We start from the raw sequence: 24,633 nt of genomic DNA, 5'->3' as shown, positions 1-24,633 counted from the left end.
AAATGAGCAAAATTTATACATTATATACATATAACATTAATGTAGATACAACTTTGTTTTGAAATAAATACAAGATTCAAATTAAGTTCCGAGTGAAGAACATTTTGAGTATACGAGTATATTATTTGGAGCGTCTTTTAATATCCTGATAGTATAAAAAAAAAACAGAATAATATCTTGGAACAACAACATCAATTAAGTTTAGATAATAAGATTCAAAGATGTGCAAAAGTCATGTAGTAATTATTTACGAGTATTTAGGAATTAGGAAACTAAAAAGATAATTGATTATATCATAATAAAATATATTATTAAACGGAATATCAACAAATAAAATAACCTCTCAATTTTTTCTAAAATCATTTTTAAGTTTCTATGTTTGGCGTACGTCAGCACAAAAATAATATTGAATAAAAATGAAGAAAATCTCATTTTTTTATAAACACTTTAATACTTTATTGACATATTTCGGTAAATTATAGGCTTTACATTCAAATATCTGTAATGACTTGAGATATCTAAGAATGTCAACTAAATCTTCATTTGACCCTAATGAAACTTAATTTGGCCCCGACATGGTCTTTTAAATATAATCTACCAAATTTTTAATTATTTTATTGTGACGATGATTTTTTTTCTAATTTAAGTACAATTTGCAGTGCTTCCAATGGATTAATCAGAAGAATTTGTTCATAGAAATTGACAATAATTCGTCAAATAACTTACAAACGTAATACATACTTTATTTAGTGAAAAATCCTATTAGCTTGCTTTTGTGTTGACGGACTACATATATAGTATGTAGTTATGCAATAATTTTTTCTTTCAAGAAGGAAATATCATTGGAATGCATACAATTAGCAATGGGATATTTAAAAGTCCATATTATTTGCAACACAATAAATATTATTGGATTACACCTTACAACGGAAGTGACATATATCCTTGTGGCAATCATTAAGATCAAATGTTTATTTATTGTGGATGCTTCGATTCAACTTTGTTATTAACATATCAATAACAACAACTATTTTTTATAGCGTTCAGCCAATTATGTTCCTATGTAGTATTTACATTTCGTATAAAATATAACTTATCCAGAATTATTAACTGCTAAAAGCGTGTAACATTACCGGAAAGAGCGTATGTCAAATCTTTTCCTTAAAGTCTAATTTCATCAATATCAAGTTTGACTTGCATCAATTTATAATAACTAATAGTGATATTAATATCCATTTTTTCTTATTATTATGTCAAGTTTCGTGATGGGCAAAATAGAGGAATAAACTTCCGCTGAATTCTCATCAATCACATTTCACAACCCTTTCACTTCATTCCTATAAAAGGAGTTGTTTGGGAATGTCTGAGGTAATAAATTAAATGTTTATAATTTGGCTAATTGAATTAATGACGAAGCTTAATCTTAGGGAAAGGAAAGTCAAGAGGCAGGCTCTGCTAGGTACGGAAACTTTATCAATTATTATCAATTCAATCCTGGATCTAATCGAATTCAACTCCTTCAGTCCGAGAATTTACTCAGTTATATTTCACTTCCTAAGGATCGTCGTATTGTTTGTCTGGACATTGGTTGTAACACTGGAGTAAGTCTTTTCTTCTAATCATTTATCTAACTCCATGGAAATCCATGAGCATTTGAAGTGTGAGGAGGCATTGATCCATTACTTTGCCTCCAAGTCTCCATCTGTGACAACTCCTCTCACAAAGTTGAATGACACCGTCTTGCATTTTGCCTCTCAATTGGGGTACGTCAGATTTTTAATTTCATTACCCAAAAGTACTCCTTGGAATATACAGAATTCAGAAGGTAAAACTCCGTTACATGATGCATCACAGTTTTGCCAAGCTGAAGTCGTGTCATTCTTCATAAAGGAATGTAAACTCGATCCAGATCCAATAAAGAGAGCAGATTGGACTCCAGTAATGCTTGCATGTACGAAAATCAATAATTTAAAAGTAATCCAAATTTTAGTTGAAGATGGAAATGCTGACTTGTCCAGGATAAATAAAGACGGTTGGACTCCATTCCATTTGATCATTCGCGAAGGTGACTTTGATGCCATGAAATACATTATCTCTCAAAAGTCTGATGCTTGGAAAACTCGTAGTCACAACGGACGGACACCTTTACATACTGCTGCATTGCATGGGCATCTCCGGCTTATTGAAAGATTGGTGCATTGTTATGAATTCGAAGAAGAGGATAGTACTGGAAGTACTCCTATTATGGAAGCCATTCGCGGTGGCCACCTGGATGTAGTTAAATTACTATGTTATAATGATCTCATTGACACGAAGACCTTTGACAAAATGGGACGAAATTATTTTATGGTAGCGGCTTTTGTGGGGAACTGGGAAATTTTAAAATATTTTGCCCTTCTCATTGATCCCACTTCAGAATTTTCTAAAAAGAGCTCTAAAGGAGGAATGACTGTGTTACACTGGGCTGCAAATGGTGGACAAAGTTTAACATTAGAGTATTTAGTTGGAGTTGTCAAATCTGAGGTTATTCAGACAAAAGATGATAATGGTAGGACGCCATTGGACCATGCTATCGTGTCGGGTTCTTTGGAGTCTGTTAAAGTTATCATAAATGCATTATTACCAGAGGCTTTAGATATTCAAGATTTGATGAATCGTCTTGGAAATGTCATGAAGCCCAAAATTAAGGAGTTTTTACAACTCCTAGATTGTAAAGGTACAAACAAATGGAGGAATTTAAGACTTGAATAAAGTGGCATTAATTAATATAATTGATACACAATTTAATTATATCTTACTATTGATATTCCAGGAACTAACTGAGGCTCTTTATACTTATCTTAAACAATGTGATGAAAATGTTTCTCTGGACATATTGGGAATCGACTTGGACCCGACTTTAATTGATCGAGCTCGCGAAAAATATTTTAATAAAGATGATTTGACTTTTAAGTGCGCTGATATCTTGGACTCAAAAACTCTGGATGATACAATTTACCCTTTCCTTTGCTCTAGAGGATTAAAATCCTTTGATATGGTCACCTGCTTCTCAATTTCTATGTGGATTCATTTAAATGCTGGAGACATTGGACTAGAAAGATTTTTCCAAAAATGTTCCATGTTAGGACTTTATCTTATACTTGAACCTCAGCCTTGGAAATGTTATCAGACGGCTGCACGACGGATGAGAATTCATAAACAACCTGAGTTTGAAGAGAAAAAAAAGTTCAAAGGAGCTGACCAGGAATGGTTAACGGGATTTATTGACGAAATTACTTCTAAAAATGGATTTAAAACTATAAAGCACTTTGGCAAAACTGAGTGGAAAAGAAGTGTTATTCTGTACGGGAAGGATTCTTCTTGATTTTTATAGCTAAATTAGTGTTGATATGCGCATTTTCAGGATAGATATACAGATGCAATTTGTCGGGTGCAAGACACAAATAAATCTGAGAAACAAACATGGGGTTTTTTTTAAATTATTATTATATTAAATGTTTTCATATTATTATTTAGATATATAATATATTTCAAATTGAAGCCCTTCCTTGACCATTACAAGGGCAGAAGGAGACGTCAAAAAATCATCGTATAAAAGAATAGTATGGGTCAAACTAATCATGTCTTTCATCATTAATATCAACTGCCTGTAAAATAAATGCAAAGGTTACTATATCAAGAGGACGACGTAAGCTTGGACATCAAAATTATACATGTAAAACTTCACTCATACACAATGAACAAGGTAATCACATATGAGGTTTTCGAGTCTTTTCTCTTGCGCCTTTTTCTAGCTCGAAACGACGAAGATCCGCCCTTTCTAGGAACATTTGTTTCTCAACGAAACCGTTCTTGCCCCTGTTAAAAGTAGCCAGTTCCTCCTTTAGGCCCTCTTTCTCAACAAACGCATCCCAGTCCACTTTGGACTTGTCCAGGCAGCCTATTTTAGTTTTTTTAGTGGATAAAGCGTCCATTATTGAGCCCAGACCACCTGATCTCTTTACAGCACCCGATGATCCCGTATCATTTATTGAACTACCATCATTGGAATCTGAAACATGATCCTCTGTTTTGGTAATGGGGACAAACTTGGACGATGATGACGATGACTGTACTTCCTCAAGTGTCCTATTCCGATTTCCGGAAGGTTTTTTCTTCTCTTTCGAAGGAATAAACTCTGTGCTTAAGTCAAAGAGATCATTTGATACTTTCTTCATTGGAGGGAGAGGAGAACCATTATTGAGCCTTTTAGGATGAGGAGATTGTTTCTTTTCTTTCTTGATTACAGAAGTGAGACTTCCGAGTCCGCCTGTGGATCTCCTAGCCACACTACTATTACTGGCTTTGGACTTCTCTCGGTCAATGTCCCTCATAAACTCATTCCAGAGTCCATCACTTTCCTGAGACGCCGTCTTTTCTTCATCATCTTTACTTCCGGTTGAGAAGCCGGGTTCATGTATTAAATCCCGATTATTAGGCTTCGGAAAAGAATCCCGCGATTCTTGAGACATGACGTCATAAATGTATTCGATTCACGCAAATAATAACAAAAGCATGTACTGAAACTACTTAATTCGATCTAGCTCCGCCTCCCTTTCTTTTTATTTAACACTAAGAGAAAAGAGCTTATTTTTTATAAAACACGCAACCTCGAAAGGAGGGATGGATATGACTTTTTATTAATACAATTTCATTAAACTTGAAACCAATAAAAACATATCTTTCGGAACACCAACCTCAATAATTTCAAAATAAACAGTTTTTTACTTTATTATCTTCGTCCTGCTCCAAAGTGATTATGTAAGGATTAAACTTCACAACACAAGTTATTTATATAACGATACGCCTATTATGAAATAGTTGTTTATGTTTGTGTTACATAGAGCTATAGTTTGTTATTATAAAATTGTATATAATATTTACTTTATTTTATTAATTAAGGTTCTTTAGAGTTTGAATTCAAAGTCTATATTAAAATAGTCCTCATATAATATTACTCATCATGTCTCAATGTAGGGAAGACCATAGCAGATTAATACTTTTTTATGTTATGATTCTATTAATAACCGTTATGTATTATGAATTATGATCCTGATTCCACCTTAAATTGAGTCTAGTGATACTTGAAAAATTATTAGTTTTGTATAATGTTTTGTTTGTTTGTTTTTCAAATGTGACAACCTTTACAGGTCCTGGAATTGGTTGTCATAATTTTTTTTTAATGCATTTAGTATTTTAATTATGATTTCATTTGATCCTGGGATTATCGATTCATTGACTATTATTTATAAATAATTTTATCAAATTTAGTTAATTAAAAACCTCTAATTAAGGAAGTTCGATCTTGTATCAATTTGCAAATTTGGAACTGTTAATAATGTCCTAAATATTTTATAAAGTAATTTAATATTATTTTAGTAAATAAAAAAGATGAATAGCTTCATTGTATTTCTACTCAATATTGACACTACTATCCGGCTGTTACTCACAAGTCCAAGTTCTCGAATATTTTATATCGAGTCCTCAGATTTATCATATTAGTTGAGTTCATTTCAAGTCCATAATTAAAATAAAGGATCCATCGTGTTAAGGTTTTTCTTGACTTTAGTATAAAAGCTTTCATGTCCAATTTGAGTTGCGAGTTTTGGATTGGGAGATCAAGTCGATTTCAAGTCTTTATTTCAATACATTAAAGTCTTATGAGTTATGTATCAGGTGTTGTTAATTATAAAATTACTCAATGAATTTCCAAATACTTAAGGTAGTAAAAAAAATATTATGGATCATAGAAGTGGAATTAAGGCAGGAAATTTTCTATACTTTATCTGGTTAATCAAAGGTATGTATTTTGTAATATTTGTTATTATATTAATGGTATGCTGTATCATGGATTTTTTTTTTAATATATATATTTTTTGTTTGTTTCGTTTCAAGTTTGTGAAGATTACGCTCCTGTTACAAGTAAATAATATTAACTGTTTCAGTCTCCCCTATCTTTTTCTCTTTTTGAAAGTAGCAGGCTAGATTATTGTAACGGCGCTACGTAGTTGGACTACTCTCTGTAATTTCCTACACTACAAGTACTACTAACGCAGCTCAATTACAATTAGTATTCTGAGTATTACATTATTATTTTTTCGATTGAAAATATTTTATTTGAAAAATGGAAACATGTCCAACACTGAAATGTGCATTCAAAGGTTGGAAGTACAAGGAAAGTTTCGATCCCGTTGATGAGAAGGGCAACAATATTAAAGTACAATGCAAACTCTGCCTTCCAACAATCAATATCTTATCCACTTCCAAAAGTTCAACATCAAACCTCAAGAAACATTTGATGGTGAGAATGATTAATTATATTTCCAACTAACCTAAGCTTCAATTATATTTTTCAGAGAAAGCATTTGTACGCTAATGAAATGAAGGAGGATACTGAGGAATCCAATTTAGTTTCAGTTTGCAAGCAAGAACCAACTAATAGTGACTATTCTCCACCTCCACTTAAAAAACCCAGTTTGCAAGTTGAATCAGAATATGGAATTTCACAAAGTACTGTCGATCAGTTACTCTATGAATTCATGATTGAGAGTGCTCAATCTCTCGATTTGGTTGATAATCCATCCTTCATTAATCTTATTCAGACAATCAGCGTGGGAAAATCTGTTCTATGTCGACAGGATCTGATTTTCAAGATTGAGAATGAATATACATATATGAGAACAAAATTGGATTTAATGTTTCAAAATATAGAAACTATATGCGCAACTATCGATATGTGGAGTGCATTCAATAAAAATTATCTATGTCTGACATGTCATTGGATTGACGAGGAAACACTCCGAAGGAAATCTGCAGCGCTATCATTAAAAATAGTCAATGTTCCCATTAACCATCAAAACATATCCTCTATTATTAATGAAATACTGGACACAAACAAAATTAAGAGTAAACTCAGTGCTGTGGTAACAGAAAATAATAGCCATTTAGTAAAAGTGTTTCCAGAATTTGAAAAAGATTATTCTGATAATAATAGTAGTAGTAATAAAGTCCAGTTTCTTGATGTGGGTGCTATCCTTAATTCTAAAGAACAGGACGGTTCTCAATTTAATCTCCCGATTCCTCAAAAATGTGCATATCACACCCTAAATATGATTGCAACAGATGTTGTAAATAAAGCCGCACTCAAAGAGCCATCCCATTCATTGTACAAAAGTGCTATGGGAAAATGTGCTTCTATTTGGCATAAAAAACAGGAGTCTGCCACTGTTTTAAAAGCTCTTCAAGATATTGGAACGATGAAAATGTACGTTCCTTCGTGCGATATATGGATATCTCAGTACACCCTCATCGCAAAATTAATGGAATTGGAAAAGGAGCAATTGAATGAAGTGTGCAATTATTTTGAGGTTCCAAGGTTACAGGATAGCGAATTTACGTTTCTTAGGGAGTACATATCTGCCTTACAGCCTCTTGCTCAGTCAATTGAGGTTCTTAGGGGGGACAAAAGATGTTATTATGGCTACTTGATTCCCACAATTTTAAGCCTAAAAACTAAATTATCTGATAAATTGCCCCATCTTCTCCATTGTGCTCATGTTCTCACTGCTGTCAATGAGGCTCTTGACAATCATTTCGAAGAGATAATAAAAAGTCATAGTGCTAAAATGGCGACCGTGACTCTGCCTAAATTTCGCCTTTGCTGGCCTTCTTCTGATGAAAAAGTAATTTTACGACGATTAATTAACCTTGAAGCTTCAATGTTGATGACTAATAAATCTCAATTTTCAAGTTCTCTTTGTAACTCGGAAGATGATGATGATTCCGACGAGGATTTTTTTGTATTTGGAAAAGACACAGATACAAACAAAGGTACTGCAACAAGTGAAGTAACTCGATTCCTTGATGATTCCGTGAAAAACATCGACTATTTACACACAGTGCCAATTGTCAAAGAGCTCTTTATAAAATATAATACAACTGTACCTTACTGTTCGTTCAATGAGCAATTACTGAGCAATGGGGGAAATATTTTTTGCCCTCTACTTAATAAAATGTCAGATGAGCAAATGGAGAGATGCTTTTTGTTACGCTACAATAAAAATTTATTCGTAAGATGATAGATGTGACTTCAAGATCTTTTTACTATGTTCTAGAAATATTACTGTATCTAAAACAATAGATTTTCACTTCAGAAAGAGGCTTGCGGTTTTCAAACCAGCTATACTATTATTAGATTGATTGATATCCCATAGTATGGGCTACATTTCTGTGTGAAATAAAATTATAATAATATTTGAAACTGAAGAGTTATGAACCGAAATCTAAAATACATCCACTTGACCCCACCTATCTTATGAATTCGTAATTGACAGTTCTAAATCTCTCAATTTGGTTCAATACTTATACTACATTATATGGCTTAATAAAATAATCAACGGTGTAAAATCTGTTATAGCTTAAAAGCGATTAATTAAGTTTAATTGGATTTGCTTAATGTTTTATATATTATTTGAAAGAATATCTAGGAATTTAAGTTTTGTGATTTTCAGAGGAAACGATTTCTACATAATATGTTAAGTAAATATGGGCTTATGAAATTACATCACATAATTCTGGTTTGTATATGTATTTCTGAACGTTGACCGTCATCTAATTACTGGAGGCAAATTTGTTTTAGTTGGAACTCGAAGCCTTCTTTAAACAAATATAAATTATTATATCTTTATTTCACATTGTTAATTTTCATTAATCTTTGAGTTTTATCTTTGATGGAACCAATTAGTTTTATTTGTTGTTGCAAGATTTCTATTTCTATTTCAAACATAAATTATTCAAGTTATATTTATATTAATAAACAGCAATATCCCGAAGAGCTCTAAATGAAAACCCGTATTATTTCATAATCTGGACTAAATAGAACATAGCTTTAAGCTAGCCGGATTTGTTACCGTCGTTAAAAGCACTTTTATACTAAGACTTGCGCCTATTCACCTCTTTTATTTCAAGGATTTATTTTTTCAATACGAAACGACGACCACGTGATGATTTTTTTCTCCAAATTTGCTTGCCTACATAAAAACTTTTCCCCAAACGAGATCTCCATTTGAAGTGCCCCAGATGACACCACTTATCAATTTTTTTTCTCGTGACGTCAGCAAGTTTTTCTCACTTTCGCAGAATTCGCCAGGATGTTGCGTAGTTAGTGTTGTAAGTACTTTTTAAATAGACGGTTTTAGTCAATCATGTAAAGGGTGCAGCAACTTAACTTCCTCTTTCCAAAAGGGAATAAAACATGTTAAATAAATCATAAAGTTTCATTTTTATTTCATAATATTTGTATACATTTAAAGTTTTGTTTCAAACAGTTTTGAAAGATAGATGACGTCTCCCATTTGTCGAATAAACCGAACTTTGATATTTTAATACACAGGGATTTTTTTGCTTCTCTTTAAAAAACTTTTCATTAAGAGGGACAGTTACTTTATATTAAAAGATTCATAATTTAAATAGCAACATATTCCCTTTTTGTGGATGATTAGGTAATTTGTTATTTGTGATTTCTCAAAAATCTAATAAATGTTGATTTTTCCCGAATAATTCCACATATTTTATAATATGCTATAACACATGATATAACCTCAGGTTGTTCGGGTGAACAGTAGAGTCCCAAGGTAGATCAAATTCCATGGTCCCGGATTCTCTAAGCATCAAACAACCCTATTAAATTCATGAAGATCTACTCTTTCTGGGCATCTTTTTTATTATCAAATTTGTATCAATTTGTATTTGTATATATTTGTATTTATATCAATTATGACCTGCCAGTGTGTAAAAATAAAATATAACGAAGAATGAAGTGGTAATCCTAACAATTATAAAATTTTTTGGGAGAAGAACAGCTTAGCTGTCATGATGTTTAATTAGATTAACTCTGAGCAAGAAAATAAACACAAATGTCACTCCGTATCTAGCAAGAACATAGGCAGGAATTACTCCAATGTCGATCCTTAATTCTGGTCTGAGACCAAGGAGGACTTAGACTAATAACTCCCCATTCCCCAACCAATCCTCAGTGTTGATCTCCATAATTTATGAGCACACATACTTGTGATGTCTTTATGTATAGGTATTCTCTCTTCAATAATGAAAGAATAATGAAAATAACTTGGAAAAAAAAAAGACAAAAAAAAACACTGTTTAAATTGACCATCAAAAAAAGATCTTACACGTACTAAGGTAATATTTTATACCACTCTACCAAATAATCCCCCCTTCAACCGGCATTGTCTTTACTGCCAATATATATCACCGGCCCTTGGGCCTGGTTGTACCAACTCTACTTAAATTTAAACTATGAACTTATGATGTTAGTATATTCAAACTGACTAAAGTTTAAGTTCAACATATTCTATTGAAGGAAACCCGGTAAAAATTCAGACTTAGTGCACAACTGCTCTCCCTGTACGTTTCCAGTACCTTTTTTTTTTTTTTTTTTTTTTTTTTTTTGGAAGGGAGGGCGGGGATGAGGATCAAAAAAGTTTTTCATCTACCAAATGTCTTTCATTCAAGTAGTTTCTTAATATTAATAGAGACAATATTAAAATTCCTGTAATTATAAATTACATTCTTTAAGTCCTTGAAAGAGGAAGAATCACGTAAATAAACATTTAAAGAATAATTATCCCTCTCCTAAAAAACCTCAATTTTTCCTTTTTCTTTTTTCCTGTCCTAATTTATCGACTCAAGCCGATACGATAATATATAAGATACCATGTATAATACCAACCAAGATTTTGTTCCATGATATTTTGGAATATTTTTTGATCCTTGATAAGCTTTCCTTGAATTGTTATGTTGTAAATATCCTACTATAAAATCAAGAATGATACTAATTTTATTTAATATGGTGCAGTTAATCCATATTTAGATGATACCTCGCTAACATAAAGTTACATTTACTTAGAGATTTGATTTCTTTAAGAACGCGAGGAGAAGGCATGAACGAGACATATGGTATTACTGAATTAAGCATATTGTTAATATCAGCTACCTGTTATATTTAGGAGAAAATGAATGACTGCTGTAAAGTATAGAACCTTCTACATTTAAAATAGCGGTTATGATATAAAATATCATGATTATATTTAAAAACATATGGCAAATAGCTGAGATTAACATGGGGATTAATTTATCAATACCATAAGTCTCGCTCCCGCCTTCTCCTCGCGATCTCACATAAATCTAACCTCGAAGTAAATGTAACTTTATGTTAGCGAGGTATCATCTACATATGGATTAACTGCACTAAATTATTAAAATTCTTATTATTCTTGATTATAATACAGTATCGACTAAAATATTATTTAGGATATAATATTATGAAATCCATATTTATGGAACGTTCAGTGTTAAGGTGGGCCCAGGCCATGAAATCATATTTTGACTAAATGAACATTTTCCGTTGATGCTTATCAATAATTATATAGCTAAATTAACAATATTTTTTTATTTAATTTAATAATTTTATGTATACATGGCAATGCTTACTCATATATTTGAAAATATTTTAGTATTGACTTTTTTATAAAATATAACATGGAACTTGGTTAACGACGATGAAACTGTTATTACAAGTTAATACAAAAATCATTAAACATGGAAAAAACAACTTCAGTATAACATATATTATGGTCTTCACTGAGCTCACTCCAATCTTCACTTGCAACAATTCTCCTAGCATTTTGAATTGTGATATTTTTAAAGAACTGTTTATTGAAAGAAGGCATGAATGGCATAAGGGATTCCATATCTCATACTTTTCTTTTGTTACGGGTCTTCTTGTTTTATAAAGAGACTCTTGCTTTACTGAAGTTAAAGATTGCAGCTGCTTGCCTACACTTTTTTTTAAATTAATTTCTATGAACATATATAAGTTCTCCAAAAGATTCTTTAAGAAAAATGAGGACGGATGTCTTTTATGTCAAAGTAATAGAAGCTAAAGTAAATTTTTCAACATACTTTCTTGGACACATAAATATAAATTTTCTTCGATTTTTTTCTCTCCAATACATGCTTATTTTGCTTGTAAGATGAGCTTTACCAGTTTACAAGATGCAGAAGCATTGCATATTCAAAATTATTTTGGAGAAAAATCACTCTAAAGTTTCGCCATTTGCAGAGATCTCAGAATTTTATAGTTATTTATCTTGCATAGAAACGAAAATAATTTTATTCTGCACAAAACTTCCCCTATGTTAAAATACTCACCAACATATAAAAAAACTATTTATTATGAAAAGTTTTTCATTAGGGACGCTTCTTGACATTTAGAAACTTAAGTATACATTTCATCATGGAGCGATATAAACTTGATCAGTGATAGTAAGTTATCCAAATATATTATCAAAACAACCGAAATAAAAAATAACTGATTTTCATTTAGGTTCAATGGCTTTGTTAATAAGCTAAATATGTGTTATTGGGCATGCAGCAATTCACAAGTACTTCACAAGACATCATTACATCCCGAAAAAAAGTCTGATTGGTGTAAACTTCATGCTGGAGGGATCATTGGGCTATATTTTTTCGTTAATAATGATAATCCCCACGTTAATGTAAATGGAAATCGCTATTATAGCATGATTACCATAGAAGTACCAGAGCTCTGACATTAGGAACGTCAGAGATTATTTTAAGCCCGACGACCATTTAATCCCTAAAATACATATACCGGTGATTAAAAAAAAGTTTTTAATCACCCACTAAATGTGTTTACGTGTGTGTGTTCAAATTACAAAAATGACAACTCAGTTAAATATGAATCAGTTTTATTATGGATAAAATCAAAAACAAAAATGTTATTATCTTTTATACATTTCCCATGTAATACTAAATTATACTACCAACGGACATGAAGGATTATCTTTTTACCCCCTTTTTCCCTTTCAAAAATGTGACCGACGCTCATGAACTCTCCATGTATGTCATTCATTTAAAAATTGTGAATAACTACATAAGAGAAAATTTGTAATTGTAATGATTGATTTACTTATTTGGCTAACTACCAGATGATTTGAGGATTTTTTTTTTGTTTGTTTCTTTTTGTAGGAAAGGTTGCGTGATGAAATAAAGTTAACGACTTGATAAATAATTAGTCAACATAAAATGAATCATGAACAAATATCAAGAAAATGAGAAAAAACTGTATTTCAATTTCAAGGATGAATTAAAATACCCAGGAATGTTGATTATAGTTTAAAAATTTCATTTGATTTATGAAACTTAATTTGTCCTCGATGTGGTCTTTCAAATAAAATCGATCATTTTCTATATATTTTATTGTGACAATGGGTATTTGCTACTTTGCAACTCTCTACTACTCGCTTTATATACAAACATTGATGATAATTCGTTAAAAAATACAATCTGAGAAAAATACTTATAGGCTGTATTTGACTTTTGTGTTGATGGGCCACATGCATAGAAGGATTTAACCTTCACAGGAATTATGATCGAATGAAAACAAATGTTTAATAACCGTAACTTTTATCGTTAAAAGTAGCTTTACTTGACTTACTGATGATTTCATAATAATATTGATAATGATGACTTATATTTTGCTTTGAAATGCATTGCATACTTTAAGTTCACCTTTGCGTCAAATTATTCATAATGTCCATTATATGTATATAACAATAAAGTTTAATTAAATGGAAAGTTATGGCAGAATTTATTTTGTTCGAAAATCATTGTACCTTTCAACCATAACATACATAATAATATGCATCGGAAAAATTTCACTATACCCCCGACTCGACTGCTAGGACTGGCTTGAGGCCACCGGTTGTGGTTGGGCCTAATTTCGAGTAGGCCTCACGCCTGATTGAAATTTTTTAATCTAGATATTCTTTTTTAAGTCATTTCAGATAAATGAGAAACACTGAGCGGGATTTGGGTCACGTATAATCCGTTTGGAGTAGGGCCCGCCATAGCTAAGGTCGGCCCGGCTCGGAGCTCGAAGTCAAAAGGAGAGAAAACTTTTCTTCATGGGAAAACTTCTGAATCACATGACTTTTGTTGGAAAAATTGCTACAGTTCTTGTTTCAGACTCATATATTTTAATTCTAAACTCAACTGTATCGTATTGAGTGTTGAGTTCAAGGGTTCAACTTTCATAAAAATATTTACAAGGTGTTAAGATGAAATTGGTGCATTTTTCAAAAATAATTAAGTTATTTCTGAGGCCACATTTTTCGGCGGATTTATTTGAAAATTAGCTTGAGTTGTACAAATGAATATTGGAAAAGACCTCATATGATGTATCTGAATCCTACATAAATCACCGACTGGATCCAGTCCCGGAAGAGGAACACACGCTTGCGATGTAGTTCCTTGGCATGTTGGTAATTTCCCCCTTGATGTTGGGAATCAGAGAGTCATTGATGGCATGAGATGGTCGATTTGTTTTAGATGCGAAGTAGACCTAGATAAAATAATATAACTGGTTAAGATCTGAAATGCAGAGGAGCAATATTTCCTCCCCAATTAAGTCATAGAAGTGTTCACTCAGTTACTTCAGTGATCTGTCTGAGACATAGTAAGGTGTTGAGTCTTGTTGCCAGATCGAATACCTTTTAAGACATATTTTATACCTCCTAATTTGTGATCTCCATGTTTTTGGGAAAAAAATTACTGTCACGGTCCCACGCAGTTCATCTTCTGTCAATTCAATCTTCTTCATATCTTATGCAGCGATCGTCATGATGCCCCAAACTTCACTATAGTTTGTTGATACAACAATATTTTTGCTGGTACAAAAAGAAACGACATCAGACAGCTTCATCATAACAAAATTGTGGGCATACGCAACCGCCGATTTGATATTAACACCCTGTATTATTCATATCACTATAGCGAATGTAAACCACCATGTCTTTATATTGTCAAAATTTGATACCGTTTCACCCCTCATATATATTTTTTTAGATCACGACGTTATTTTCATTGAGTCTCTCAAACTTTTCTCTAAAATATCAAGAACAATAGGTACAAAATCAGTGGTTTCATTGAGTCAATTCTTCATAACTGTTAGTGGAGTAGTAGGTTTCTAGGCTGTGGGGACAATTACTGATTCAAAATTATGATTATTTAGTAAGACTAGTTCTTTATTGTGTCTTGCAACCTTTCTCCAAAATATAAGTCTTACAAACTGTGGAATTATTCGCCAAAATTTATTACTTGAGTATTTTTGATAGCCAAACAAGAGTTCATTTGAGTTCAATCAATAAACATTCAAACGAAAGAGACTGTAAGGGAAAGAGGTGTCATATATATCTATAAAGATTGCTTTTTCTTATCTCGAATTCTGATTCGTTTAAAATTTGGTATATGCGCTTTTTGATCTCTTGCGCAGTTCATTGTTATATCACGTCTTTTATATTAAGATTCATCTAATGTGATTAATAGAAGTCAACGTTTCGGATAGAGTTATGTATTTTTTTTTAGAATTAACCATAAACATAAACTATTAGTTAAAACCATAGTTCATAGTATCTGAATCATAATTATGCTCTAAAAAATTATAAAAGTTATTTTAAAACAAAAATACAAAAGCTTAATCAAGGTTAATATAAATACAAGGTTATGCCATTACTCATTAGTCATTACGTCTTTACGACTGATGAGTATAGTTGATAATATTGTAGAGAAAAACGCGTGCAAGGAGAAGGGGAAAAAATACATATGGCGTCATTGTTTAAAAAACTGATGTGATTATCATCCGCATGCTTTATTATGATTTTTGCGGGTATAACGAAAATATTTATTAGCAAAATGAATTAACCTTATTCTCAGAATAATAGCTAATGAAACGACAAAGTAGAGCATTTCCAAATATATTTGAAGTTCCAAGTTTAAAAAAGAAGGCTTTAATTAAATATAATCTACATAATAAAAAATATACCATCATACATTTATGTTCAATATACAAAATTAAACAATTGGAATCATATAACTATTAATAATAATAAATTATAAATACAGAATATTGAAATAATAGATTGATCCAGATAATTTTTTCTTGTTCTAACATCGGAATTCAGTTAAATATGTAATAACTTTAGGTTGCAATACACAAGCGAGACGTGGGGTTTAATCAAAAAGATAATTACCCCTCTTCTTCATGTGGAAGTTGCTATATACAATTGCGAGCAGGATAGATATATCTCTACCGATGAGATCTAACTAATTATTAATAATAAAGTAAATGTCAAAATCATAAAATTAGACAATAAATATACTAATAAAAAAATGTTAGAAATAAATTCATCGTAAAGATTTAGAGCAAAAGCTAATTATGTAGTAATGTCCGGCGATATTACTACTTATTATGAGCATCAGAAAAGATTTTCCCCCGGTTATTTATGCTTGTATAACAACATACTATTATCATGAAGGATATACACTATTGCTAATTATAACACTACACCCAATGCAACTACCCCCGTTGTTGTGACCATTTAAGTAGTTGTTTTTGCCTTTTTTGAGTTTTCTGAACACCATTTCTTGGAGCCTATCAACCATAGCTAAGCCTTAAGTGATAAAAAAGTAATATTTATTGAGTATGTAATATTGGAAAACCTAATGATCCTACCCATGTCTTTAAGCGAAGAAAATAGTCTCAGACAAACTAGTTGCAAACCATCTCCTCGCACGCTTTTCTATTCCTACCAAAATTATCACCCTTGCTGATGAGTGATGTTTGACTTCCACCACGCTTTTAATATTGACGTCATAGTGTATAAGTAGTTGTGGGTTTTGTTTGCATTTTCCATCGTATTCTTAATTCTACAATTTGACAAGGTCTTCATTTTATTAAAAGACATTCAAGTCCATCGAGGATTTTCCACGTCGTTGTGAAGCATATGAAGCTAAGTTGCAGTTTTTATAGAGGATCAATTTGGCATAGTGGACTACAGCGAGGAACAAAGAAGATTGTCGGATTTCACTCAAATCCATTAGGAAAACTAAATTGAAGGCTTATTAGTTATTTTGTGTTAACTCTTCAGCCTTGTCATCATCCATTCTATCATTCAATCCAAGAACAATATATTCAATCCATATATACTGTAATTATTTATAAGTTATTTGTATTGACTGTCATTTATTAGGATAGCTATAAATTATCATAAGCACTCTTCATCAAATAGAAGATACTAGATGAAAACTCCTTGGAGAATGTGTAGAGTTCAATATAACAAAAGATCGTGTTACTTCGTCACTCCCGGTTTAAAGAATAGGGCATTGTGATAAAGTGCATCATAATTACATATACGAGCGATCATGAATTTAAAAAAAAAATCATAAAATGCATTGTTATGTAATGATTTAATTCAACTTAAGTATCTCAAAACAAATACTTTATTGAAATATAACGATTAATCCACAGTTAAACAGTTCCCATGAAGACTCTTTGTGGATTTGACACAAGAAGAATAAATAATTAAATAATGAGCCTCAAAATATATATATATATATATAATTTCGTCTCTATTTTTTAAATAATGAAATGAGTAGTTTTTCGCACGTTACTTACTATTTTTCTTTTTATGCTACTATGGTTTACAATATTAATATACTTTATTTTAATTAATGAACGAGTGCAAATAAATTTTTGTATAACTTCATATTCTTCCTTGGGATACTTTTCCACAATTATGCTGATGAGTCGATCCATCACAAATGGTTCGGTATCAAAAAAAATTCCCATGAAATTTATTAAAATGCTTCTGTATTTTTTTGCTAAATTCCAAAAAAGATTCCGATGGTTGAAGCAGTCCCCTCTTGACAATGTTTTAAGCAATATACTTGGAGGAACTTGGAGGCTGGAAGTATTACATCCCAGAGTGGGAAATTTTTGATGTAAAGATTGGGCCACATATCCAGCAACATACATAAGTCCTTCATCTTCATAGATTTTAGGAAGATGTAAATCATTAGATGGCTGTTCTACTGTATTTTCATCATTATTTATCTATAAATTATATGATCAAAGTCTTGATAAAATTCTATGTTATCTTCTAAATCTGCTTTGCTCAAAATAGGACCTAAAAGGAGATGCAGGATTATTATATATACATTAGTGCATTGGTGATACTGCAACCTGTAATTTGTTGAAATATAGAAACAAAACATTGGTCTCCTTCAACATTAGGATGAGAGTGGGTTCGTCCAATATATCTTATTCTTGAAAAAAAGTTTTCAAGACAATCTTGATTTAAACGAGATGTCAATATATATGGAAGGCTAATTTCATTATTTATGTATTGATATAATGATATCAAAGATTTATAAGAACCTTTTATGTTCTTTTGGTAGGGCTTCAAAGCAGATGACTTAGGCAACACCACTTCACAATTTTTATTTCTCTTAATTTGCTTCATTGTTCCAATCACATTTATCATGTTTTGGAGAATATCCTTTTGTACATCCAAATTTACTCCATAGACACATTCAAAGTCCTTTTTGATATTGGTCGGGAACTTCATCTCATCAAAGCGCCAGACAGCTAAGTTTCCATTCGGAGTTTCGTTGGATTAGATTTGTTGAGCGATAATTTTAATAATATTTGATTTTATTCCAGGAGCTGTTTTAAAATTTCGGATCCACCGTTTGAGGGTTGTTACACTAGGAACCGGAAGTAGACCACAGAATTGAATGTAACGGTAGGCTTTTGAGGAAAGAGACTTCAGTATCAGTCTTTTAAAAAAATCCTACTCATTCCATTTTCCAAACCTGCTTCCACTGATAATGAGTTTATATTGAGATTGAGTAATTCTCTTTTCCAGTTCTCTTTTCATTGCTTCCTAAAAATTAGATTTGGATTTTAATAATCTAATTTTCAAATGAAAGATTTTGCATTCTGTTTTCTTTGTAACTCGAGTTCTAGAGGGAGTGGATTTTTTGTGGTATTAGAATCCCTACTAGTTTGTATATAACGGCATACACATGCTTGATTAAATGCGTTAACCTTTTCTAACACAAGTGTTTGAGTTGATTTTACCTTGGTTTGGGATGATTTATCTAATGTCTCCAAATTTATTTTATAAGAATCTTCTTCAAAATAGTACACTATCTTAATTCATTTTACTACCTTTGAGCTTGCTCAAATCCTTCTCCAGGTATGAGACCTCTGGAAGGGATCTCATCTTTTTTCACTTTTCTTTTTAAAAGTAGTCCCAGCAATTCACCTTTCAAATCAATTTTATAAGCATTTTCTTCAAAATGATTCTCACACATTCTAGGGTATTTTCCTAAGGGGTCCTTTCAATGACAAGCACTTTCCCATTTTTTCCTTCCTTGAGGAATCTTTGGAAAATGATGGTAAATTATGTTGTTAGGAGAATCACAAATGGCAACTGTACAACTGACAGTTTCATTGTGACAATACATTATACTTTTTCGAAATGGCGAATAGGTATTATTATCGTAATAATATTCAATTAGTAATAATAGATGTATATCGTAAAATGTAAATAAGAAATAATATCATACTCCAAGTATACCAAAATTCTCTCTCTTGGCCCACAACGTAGTCCCATTTCTCAATTTTGGCCTTTTGTGAATTTGTATTTGGTACCCTTTCTATTCTTTATGACGCCAAAATCTCTCTCTTTTACCCAGCAGTCGGTACGATACATCAAATTGAAAACTCTACCAAGCCTGATTACATGATGGTCAAACCTTGTATTTATATTAACCTTGAGCTTAATCATCTACGAAGGGTATTTATATTCTATATTTTTTTATCGAGGTTACGTGAATTCTGAACATAATTCATATGCATGGTTTTTGTTGACTTTTTATTTCAACCATCTTGTCTCCTCTTTCCTTTTTAGTATCTTTAATCAAAGCACTGATAAGGACTGAAAAATATAATCCGTTAAGCCTCTCAAAATGACGAAAAGCATGATCATGTTCTTTCAATTTCCATCCCTGATAAAAAGGTAAGCAACTTAGAGACTTCACATAATGGGACATTAAATATATTATCTAGGTGTTAATTAGTATATTAGTTAGAAGTTAGACAAAATATGTTCAAATGCTTTTTGTATATAAGAGAAAAAACATTTACTTTTCCATTCATCTATCAAATTATTTTCTAATACAGCACAATCTAATAAAATAATTATATTATCATTAATAATTGAGAGAAAGAAACCACTGGATTTCACACATCTGGTTCAAGTAATGCAAATACATATTTTTTGAAAATCTGTTACATCCACTACAAATGCATAACTTAAATAGATTTCTTAGTGACTCATGCGACAAAGATATTTATGGATCTCATGTAATTAATAACTTTGAATCTAATTTTAAGATTTTTGTTTGTTTGTATGTAGACATGTCATTTTAGAAAGTTCCACACAGCAAACACAAATAGGTAAAATGTTCATTTGCTTTGAGAAAATATTAAAAAAGATAAGTTGGTAAATGAAAGACGCTTGATTATTTAAAAGAACAAACTCATTTGCTTAAAAAACAGTAAAAATACAGGGATATCTTGATACTCGTAAGGCAAATCAATTTATCTGATAAGAAATAGCTTTTTAAAAAATTAATAGGATCTCACATCTCGTCCCCAGGGCCGCTTTAACACAAGAGCTTACATGTGTTGAAGCCCAGAATCGCATTAATGATCTTTAAATTGGATTTTTTCGCTATTTAACAAGTTCTGGTAGGGACTACAAATCTTCTCAGCTCTGAAGCCTATAATGGATCACCACATATATTATGATTTTAGATGAAGTTTATGTCTAGGAAATTTGTATATTATAGTCTTCAAATCTTACCAATTCTCCTTGTTAGAAATAAATAAGTTATGGGATTTAAAATGTTTCGTGTTTGGGCGGGAGTAAATATTACGGCAGTAATATTCATGCTTCCAAAATTTAATTTATCATGGCCTTTTTACTCCAACAAAGTAAGGCTAATAGAAATATAGGGTTAGACTATCATGTTATCGGACTTGCTAGAACTTTCAATTTGATGTATCGTACCGACTGCTGAGCAGGACAGGCAGATTTTTACACGACACACATCCAATCATATCCTATGACGTCACTATTGCTGGAATTTTCAATTTGATGTATCTTACTGACTTTGAGCAAACCATGCAACCAATCATATTTTATGACGTCACTATTAAAAAGCGTGTTGAAAGTTGAATATCAGTCGTATACACGTTATGGTATATCCTTGTATTTCTATAATCCTGCTACAAACAAGACACATTTTAAATCACAGAACCTCTTTATTTTGAAAGGATTTTTTTTTAAGGTTTGAAGATTATAACATACAAAGTTCTTATTAATAAATTGTCTATACACGTATGTGTTTAAATGCATGATATATATGGTAACTTATGTTTTGTCAGTTCTTATTTATTTGGTACATTCCAGTCTTAAGACCGGTCTTCTCGGTTCTTAGGAATAGGTCTAGTCCTTAACCGTCGTTCCTTGGAATTTTTCCTGTAAATGTTGATCGCTTATTAATTCAAATAAGATATGTATATATACTGTTTTCATTAAAATACAATATAATACGAACATATTATTTTTAGGAAAAATAGCTTCAATGACGTCACAAAGGATGGATTTCCCCTTCTTGAAGGACCGACAAGTAGTGTGGATCAGTTCTGGGAATGATTTCCTTATCAGTCGTTTTTCCACGCCCGTTTCAGTCTATTTTTTTATCAGACCGATCTTTTTTACCATTCAACGGTTCCAAGAACTGATACATCGGTCTTTCAGTCCTAGCTATCTTTTTATTTTCTTCACTCATAGCTAGGATTAAAAATATAATGTATAATAGTCTATGATAACTAGAACGTATAATAATACGCTTTAGTTATACATCTTATACAGGTATTTTGTCTTTTAGAAAGAGATTATGAATTACATATGATGTAACTTCAGCAACTCAAATGATGTAATTAGTAGTAACTACGTAATTTTAGCTTGTTGTAGTTTCTACAAAAGACCGATAAGGACCAGTCCTATAACTGAAAAGTTTATTAGGACCGAACTGAGAGGACTGTAGCGAGACTGGACTAGACTGCGGTCCAAAATAAGGACTGGCACCACTCTAGTGTTAATCCACCTAAAGAGGACAACTGAGAATTAGGTATAATAAAAATATTATGTTTCTTAGTTATAGCACCGAGAATCGAAAAATATACAATGTTCAATTCTTGTTCAAAATTCACATCGTATGCTGCAGCACTCGTATCTCAAGGTATTACTGTAGTATGATTATTATTTCATAATACAATGTTAATAATTAATATATTTGATCCTAAGTACAGAAAAGAAACTAGGTTAATTTTTCCAACTTATTATTAGAAATTATCATGAAGGCTCATTTATAAGATACCTAACAAACTTACTCAAAAGAAAATGTTTTTCTCATAATAATGAAGATTATTATGTGTACACCAAAGACTAATTTGACATAGACACAGGAAGAGTTAAGAATTATGAAGATGAAAGTCGTTCACACTGCTTGCAACATTTATTTCATCTTATGAAATTTTGTGTTTTTTTAGTTTAAACCACTCTACCCCAAAATAGACATAACCATTTTACTCTCTACTTTCTCTTATTGTTATTATTTTTCTTGGTTCCCGCCTTTTCTTCTTCTCTTGGTTAGAGTAGCAAAAAATTATGCATTCTCAGGCCCCAAAATGTACTTAGTATAGGTATAATATTTAAGACGATTTCATATGATTTTTCTGAAAAATAAATAAATTTGTTAGCCTTATGATCTGTATAGTATCTTCCTTTCTCCAAAACGAAACAGAAAACCCCCAAAATCAGTTAAGTACAGGCCAATTCTTCATAAATGTAGAGTTATTCTTCAATAATTAGAGGATGGAAAAAAACCCTGAAACTGCAAATCCATGTCGAGCCTCAAGACTTTGTTTACAAATCCAAATCCTTAAATATCTTCATGGAGTACAGTTGGATTTATTTTTAGCTCATTTCAAGTCCATAATCATAATATAGGATCCATAATGCCAAGGCTTTTCTTGAGTTTAGCGAAAAATGGCTTTCTAGTCCAGATTGAGTCACGAGTCTTTGATTGTGAGATTAAGTCGAGTGATATGTCTTGAAAATATGGGCAACTTCACCGGTTGTTTTTAATCGTAAGAGATTTAGTCATTGCCGTATGAGATTACCTTGATGGATCTGGAATTGTTGTTGCTTGATTTCATTTCTTGAGTATGTAAATATTCACAGTTATAAGGGACCTCATTTCAGTAATTTTCACACACAAAAAAAAATAGAAGCTTAGGCTTTGGAATGAACGTCGAATTTGACTTCGAAAATTTATAACCCACAGGAGGACTACTTCACTTCTCCTTTTTCATACCTCTGGAGTCAATAAAAATAGAAGAATAAGAACGGAAATATGTAATAGGGTTTGGAGAACTCTCAGCGGAAAAACTGGTAGCCAAACGGTTGGACAGACAAGGTATCCCGATGTTTGACATCGATACAACAGCCCTGTTTAAGAACCCTTTTATTTAATCTAAGCAAAATGGCTCTGCTACTGAATCGCTACCTCATCAATTTTTACGAATAAATTGAATAATGAGGATGAAAGTATAAATTACATTCTGTAGCGAGAAAATAGAAACGTTTGTACACATTCTCTACGAGTGTAACAAGATGAGACCTTTGGTGCGAATGTGCAAAGTAAAAATCAAAGAAAATCTACCAGTCTTGACGTCAAAAACTGTTTGGGTAGTTGCCATTCATCCGAATCTTCCCAGGGCTTTTACGGTGGAGGTCATCACCAGCAAAGTGCAGTTAATAATTTATTCTTGCACCTGTAACAAGAAAATCATTCTCAAAAAATTGGAAGGCGTAATCGAGAAAGAACTTGACGTGTTAGCAAATTTCTTCGACAATGTTGGTTAATTCGGACTATTAGGTGCTTGTATTTAAAAAATATCTATTTCCCTTAAAAAAAAAAAATATGGACTTAAGTTCAGGTCGAGTCGCATGTCTCGAGATCAAGTCCCCACTTTTGTCAATTATTATTATTTTAAAATATTACTCATACCTAAACAAGCGCTAATTCGAGTTCAATTAATCAACGTTCAGACGACTAATAAGGAAAAACACTATGCAATCTATACTGTATCGCTCAACATTTCTTCCAATTTGAGATATAGAGGGAAAAAAGGGCAAAAACCAGTTGGTAAACTAATTATCCAACTTTTCATAACTGTTGTATTATTCTTAATTCATTGTAGGTTATAGTTTTCAACTTAACAAGAGCTAATTTGAGTAGAACCAATCAACATTTAGAACTTTAATATGGGGCACGAGGAGTAGAATAATCGCCAGCTAACAAAAATAAAGTGTAAATTTACATACTAATGAGATATTACCACAAACCAAAGGAAAAACAGATTAGTATATTATTTTCCTCCGTCTCGAAATCAACATAATATTTAAACCCTTTCATAAGCATTCGTACGAGTTACATTAGAAAATAAAATAAAATGATTAATATATAAATATTTATAAAGAGGATTTGAAGAATTATATTATCAATTCATAA

The 24,633-nt window shown here is 31.7% G+C and overlaps 3 protein-coding genes across 5 annotated transcripts; 2 read left to right on the top strand and 1 right to left on the bottom strand.

Annotated features, from left to right (window-relative positions):
• Nucleotides 1-996: 996 nt before the first annotated feature.
• LOC121117377 (ankyrin repeat domain-containing protein 16) lies at nucleotides 997-3,461 on the top strand. 3 transcript variants are annotated; one of them, XM_071888695.1, is made up of 4 exons: nucleotides 997-1,187; nucleotides 1,259-1,368; nucleotides 1,428-2,716; nucleotides 2,813-3,461. In XM_071888695.1, exons 3-4 carry the CDS (start codon nucleotides 1,636-1,638, stop codon nucleotides 2,821-2,823), a joined length of 1,092 nt encoding a protein of 363 aa, XP_071744796.1. In that variant the 5' UTR covers nucleotides 997-1,187; nucleotides 1,259-1,368; nucleotides 1,428-1,635; the 3' UTR covers nucleotides 2,824-3,461. The 3 variants fall into 3 exon arrangements, with proteins under 3 accessions (XP_071744796.1, XP_040567723.1, XP_040567724.1); XM_040711790.2 differs by having other exon boundaries at nucleotides 1,045-1,143; XM_040711789.2 differs by lacking the exon at nucleotides 2,813-3,461 and having other exon boundaries at nucleotides 1,428-2,771.
• Nucleotides 3,462-3,463: 2 nt separating this feature from the next.
• On the bottom strand, nucleotides 3,464-4,608 carry Yeti (yeti). The gene has a single exon (XM_071888696.1). The coding sequence runs from the start codon at nucleotides 4,509-4,511 to the stop codon at nucleotides 3,750-3,752; it is 762 nt and encodes a 253-aa protein (XP_071744797.1). The 5' UTR covers nucleotides 4,512-4,608; the 3' UTR covers nucleotides 3,464-3,749.
• A 1,298-nt stretch (nucleotides 4,609-5,906) lies between these two features.
• On the top strand, nucleotides 5,907-8,870 carry LOC121118283 (uncharacterized). Its single transcript, XM_040712853.2, has 2 exons — nucleotides 5,907-6,340; nucleotides 6,396-8,870. The coding sequence occupies exons 1-2, from the start codon at nucleotides 6,164-6,166 to the stop codon at nucleotides 8,115-8,117; spliced, it is 1,899 nt and encodes a 632-aa protein (XP_040568787.1). The 5' UTR covers nucleotides 5,907-6,163; the 3' UTR covers nucleotides 8,118-8,870.
• The last annotated feature ends 15,763 nt before the right edge of the window (nucleotides 8,871-24,633 follow it).

Source organism: Lepeophtheirus salmonis, chromosome 5, assembly GCF_016086655.4.
Source record: "Lepeophtheirus salmonis chromosome 5, UVic_Lsal_1.4, whole genome shotgun sequence".
Classification (NCBI taxonomy): domain Eukaryota; kingdom Metazoa; phylum Arthropoda; class Copepoda; order Siphonostomatoida; family Caligidae; genus Lepeophtheirus; species Lepeophtheirus salmonis.
This window is presented reverse-complemented; position numbering and strand designations above follow the sequence as displayed.